The 5041-nt window shown below is 37.6% G+C and overlaps 1 protein-coding gene across 4 annotated transcripts in view; it reads left to right on the top strand.

The window, feature by feature from the left end:
• The window catches only part of SLC16A4 (solute carrier family 16 member 4), a 27341-nt gene extending 24336 nt beyond the window's left edge, over window positions 1-3005 (top strand). For all 4 annotated transcript variants that reach the window (XM_017499321.2, XM_017499316.2, XM_017499318.2 and 1 more), the window contains one exon: window positions 2322-3005. In XM_017499321.2, coding sequence (XP_017354810.1) covers window positions 2322-2449 — 128 coding nt within the window. In that variant the 3' untranslated portion in view covers window positions 2450-3005. The remainder of the gene's footprint in view (window positions 1-2321) is intronic.
• The last annotated feature ends 2036 nt before the right edge of the window (window positions 3006-5041 follow it).

The raw sequence follows: 5041 nt of genomic DNA, 5'->3' as shown, positions 1-5041 counted from the left end.
TAATAAAAATACAAAAAAAATTAGCAGGGTGTGGTGGTATGCACCTGTAATCCCAGCAACTTGGGAGGTTGAGGCAAGAGCATCGCTTGAACCCAGGAATCGGAGATTGCAATGAGCTGAGACTGTGCCATTGCACTCCAGTCTGGGCAACAGAGCGAGACTCCATCTCAAATTTTAAAAAAAGTGAGTAAGTGTGAGTGTGTGTGTGTATAAAATGAAAAGCTTGGTCGGCATGGTGGCTCACATCTGTAATCCCAGCACTTTGGGAGGCTGAGGCAGGAGGATGACTTGAAACCAGGAATTTGAGACTAGCATGAGCAACTTAGACACGGTCTCTACAAGAAATTTTTTAAAAAGAAAAGAAATAAGTAAAAGGCTTACAAATGTTTTTTCTCTTCAATTCATTTTTACTTTTAGCTATGGCCTACCTGACATTTTAGTAGTACTGTCTACCTGTGTCGAAGAATTCCTAGGTGTTACTTCTGATACCACTATTTTACAATTCACAGGTTTTATATATACATCTATACATATAGACACATACACTCTAATAAACCTGCTCTGCTGGTGGGACTAAGGCAAGAATGACAAGGGACTGGGAGGGTATGGACTGCTACCTTTCATACTCCCTCCTTTCTAGAAATGTCTAGTAGAAGAGCTCAGAGACTTCCCCTATTTCCTAAAGATCTATAGGTCAATAACTATTAACAACACAAAGACATGTCCTAGTTGTTTTCACTCTAGTAACTCCAAGAAACATTTAATAGAGGTCACTGATCAAACAGGAGTCAGCAACTAAAAAGCAACTTAAAGTTAGTTGAACTTAAGAGGCTAAAGCATTCTATTCATTTATTTTTTACATTAACAACAAGAAACACAGAACTATAAAACAAAAATAAATTAAGTCCATTTCTTCTGGTCTGGTTTTCTCATCTCCTCTTTGCTCTCTTATGGACAAAGAGGAGATGAGACAACCAGACCAGAAGAAAAAGGTTGGGGAGGGTATACTCTGCATATCCAGTGAGGCATTCATGATCTAAGATAGACAGGAAAAATCAAAGATATAGTATAAGCTCCATGAGGGCAGATATTGTCATCTACTTTGTTCAGGGATATATCCCTGGAACCTAGACCTGTGCTGCCTTACAGCACTGAAATTTCTTGAATAAGTGATCAGATATAATATACCTACTACATACTCTAGAAAAGAACTTCTTAAAGTGAGGTCAACAGATCCCCAGAGGTCTGTGAGACCCTTTAGGAAGTCCAGGAGGCCACAATTATTGTCATGATAATACAAATATTATTTGCCTTTTTCAGTGTTGACTTTTCCAGCGATATGCCTTAGCATAAATATTCTTTGCTACCACCCACTCAGATTTTTTTTAAAAAAAGGGTCTCACTTAAGCTCTAGCATGTGCCGTTAGCCAAAAGACTTCGAGGACCCTCCAACTTACGCTTTTAAAAAGTATTCAGGGCCAGGCGCACACAGTGGCTCACATCTGTAATCCTAGCACTTTGGGAGGTTGAGGCGGGTGGATCACTTGAGGTCAGGAGTTAGAGACCAGCCTGCCAGATGTGGCGAAACCCTATCTCTACTAAAAATACAAAAATTAGCCAGGTGTGGTGACAGGTGCCTGTAATCCCAGCTACTTGGGAGGCTGAGGCAGGAGAGCCACTTGAATCCAGGAGGCAGAGGTTGCAGTAAGCTGAGATCATGCTACTGCACTCCAACCTGCGTGACAAAGCAAGACTCAAGTATCAGGCAGTCAGATCCTTCTCATATATTCTCATAGCCCCCTGGACCTTCCCTTCATAGGGACCTTCCCTTCCCACATGTGTTATTTATTTATGTGGTTGGTACTTATTTCCCTGCTAAACTGTAAGTTCTGTGAGGGCAGGGACCATATCTGCTTTGGCTCACTATTGTATCCTCAACACCTAGCAATATTAACAGGAATATAGTAAGTACTCAGTGTTTGTTTACTAAAGGGAAAAAAAAAAGATAACAATTAGTTCTCTCACTTTTTCTCTGGAAAATAGTAATTTATTATTATTTTTTCATAATAGTGGTCTTCTAATAAAATTCATGGTAAAATAAAATGCCAACATCCCCTGTAAGATTGGAGATGGTGTAAGTTCCTAACTCGGGTGGAGCTGATCAATGAAAAATAGGACAGCTAAGAAGCTGATCAATGAAAAATAGGACACTTCTAATGGATCACAATACAGGAGGCTCCTTCATTTGAGGAACAATTCATGGCTGAGAATTACTAATGGAAAAATTTCCTTTACTAACAGACATCATTCCTTCCTTCCAGGTTGGTTATACGATTATACCCGGACATACAACGGTTCTTTCTACTTCTCTGGCATATGCTATCTCCTCTCTTCAGTTTCCTTTTTTTTTGTACCATTGGCTGAGAGATGGAAAAACAGTCTGACCTGAAAGAAAAATGACTGCAATCAAGTGAGAGCTTAACGAAAGAAAATCTAACCTAATATGTCACTGCAAACAAAAGCTTGAAAGAAAAGCATCTACATTTGTAAAATGAGAAGGTAAACCAGACAAGACTTTAAGGTTCCTTCTTGCTTTAGCATTCTGAGAAATGTCTAATTGGTAGTAAGACAAGGGTAATAGCAACCTATATTGTTAATATTTAATCAAATAGGCTAAAATTTTAATTGGGTACCTTACATATTAAATAGAAATCATAGTATACTAAATCCAAACTCTCAATTATGCCACGGTAATTCAGTCACTAAAATATGTAAAGATAGAAAACTTTTTCTTAATTTAAATAAGTGTAAAATATAGTGATTGATTAATCAGAACTCTGGAATCTGAATATTAAAACCTTACTTAGTGACTGGTATGGCATATACTCCCTTCAAAAGTTTATCTTTGTTTATTGATTAAAGGTAATCCTTACTTTCTTTGCATTACTTAGGTTCTTAAATTTCTGATAAACCTATATTGCTAAATAATAAAAAGTAAATAAAAACTGCTTTTAAAAACTTCATTTCAAGATCATTTGAACAGCATTTTGCCCATCAAAGTATTATTTTTCTACTACATCTAATTATCAAAATATTCACACTAAAAAATATTGAAATGTCTCTTTACAAGATTTAAATGAAAGTTGAAGAGGTGGTTTTAATGGGAAACATGTTTAAATTAAAAGATATTTCTTATATATGGAATTATGTTAACTAATAATGTCACTTAGACTAAGCAATTGCATGTAAATAAAGAACCTTCATTATTTGAGTGATCTTTTTTTTTCCTCCTCCTCCCAAGTGATCTTTAAAAGAAAAAAACCAGCTAAAATTCTCTGTATCTGCAACACCAACCATCAACCGCCCTTGGCATGTCCTTCAGAATGCTTTTTTTTTTTTTTTTTGGAGACAGGGTCTCACTGTTGCCCAGGCTGCAGTGCAGTGGTGCAATCTCGGCTCACCAGAAACTCTGACTCCAGGGTTCAAACTATTCTCCTGCCTCAGCCTCCCGCGTAGCTGGGATCACAGGCATGGGCCACCATGCCTGGCTAATTTTTTTCTATTTTTAGTAGAGACAGGGTTTCACCATGTTGGCCAGGCTGGTCTCAAACTCCTGACTTCATGTGATCCACCCGCCTTGGCCTCCCAAAGTGCTGGGTTTACAGGTGTGAGTCACACCTGGCCCAGAGTCCTTCTTAAACTATTACCATCATCATTATTCAACTCTTCTATTCCTTTCTGTTTTAAAATGTCTATTGCTTCCTTACAGAGAAAAACTCTAAACTGAAGACTGGTTTTAGCTCCATACCGTGTCAATCTGTCACTGCCTATATAAGCCTTCTCCACCAGGCACCGGTTTTCACTTTTCACTATCTGACTCACTCAAAGGCTACCTCCTTTGGAAAATCTTCCCCAGCATTGTCATTCTCATCTGGAATCTTATCTAACTTTTAACAGAGTACTACATGAACTCACATGTCAATCTTTTCCATTAGTCTGCAAGATCGACAAGATGAGTAAGGGTTTTATTCACCTTTGTATTCTCCAAAGTCTAGCATAAGCTTTGGAACCAAATTAATCTGGGTTCAAATCTCATTTATCTTAAAAAACGGTAGTTGATCCTATTTAAATGTGATTTTTATCGCTTTCTGACTAAAGCAAAAGAAAACTGGTTTTCTAACTAAAAAAAAATGTCATTTTTATTTAGATGTAGATGGCTAATATTTTTACATTTTACACATAAGAAAATATGAAAAGAGCAAAAATACCACCACTTTACACATACAAACAGCAAAAATAGTTAATCAATAATAAATATCAGCTCTGCCACTTGTTACTATATGACCTCTTGAAAGTTATTTAAAATTAACTTCTCTAAGACCCAATTTCTTCCTCTGTAAAATGAGAATACTACCAACCTACCTCATAGATGTACTGTGAGGATTAAACCCATGCAAATATACTTGTGACAGACATGGTGGCTCATGCCTGTAATCCCAGCACTTTGAGAGCTGAAGCAGGTAGATCACTTGAGGTCAAGAGTTTGAGACCAGCCTGGCCAACATGGTGAAACTATGTCTCTACTAAAAATACAAAAATTAGCCAGGCATGGTGGCGTGTGCCTATAGTCCCAGCTACTAAAGAGGCTGAGGCAGGAGAATCATGTGAACTCAGGAGGTGGAGGCTGCAGTGAGATGAGACCACACCACTGTACTCCAGCCTGGGCAACAAAGCAAGACTCGATCTCAAAAAAAAACAAAAACAAAAGAAAATATACTTATATCAGGCAAAATGCCCTTCATATACAGAGTAGCTACTAATGTCCATTCTGCTTTCATGTCAAAAGAAAAGAAATCAATGATTTACTATGAACCACTTTCAATTCCTCCTTGAGTAGCAATTATTTTTAAAAGGGACTTCAACTACCTAGAGCAACTTGATTCTTCCTCCTATCTAAGCAAGCTGTACATTTTAAGTAAGATCAACTAAAGAACCCCAAACTGAATGGCTTTATGAATCCCACGCAACAGAGATGTGTATA

This window comes from Cebus imitator, unplaced genomic scaffold (assembly GCF_001604975.1).
Source record: "Cebus imitator isolate Cc_AM_T3 unplaced genomic scaffold, Cebus_imitator-1.0 Scaffold256, whole genome shotgun sequence".
In the NCBI taxonomy this organism is placed as follows: domain Eukaryota; kingdom Metazoa; phylum Chordata; class Mammalia; order Primates; family Cebidae; genus Cebus; species Cebus imitator.
Note: the sequence above shows the minus strand (reverse complement) of the source record. Positions and strands in the feature narration are given on the sequence as shown.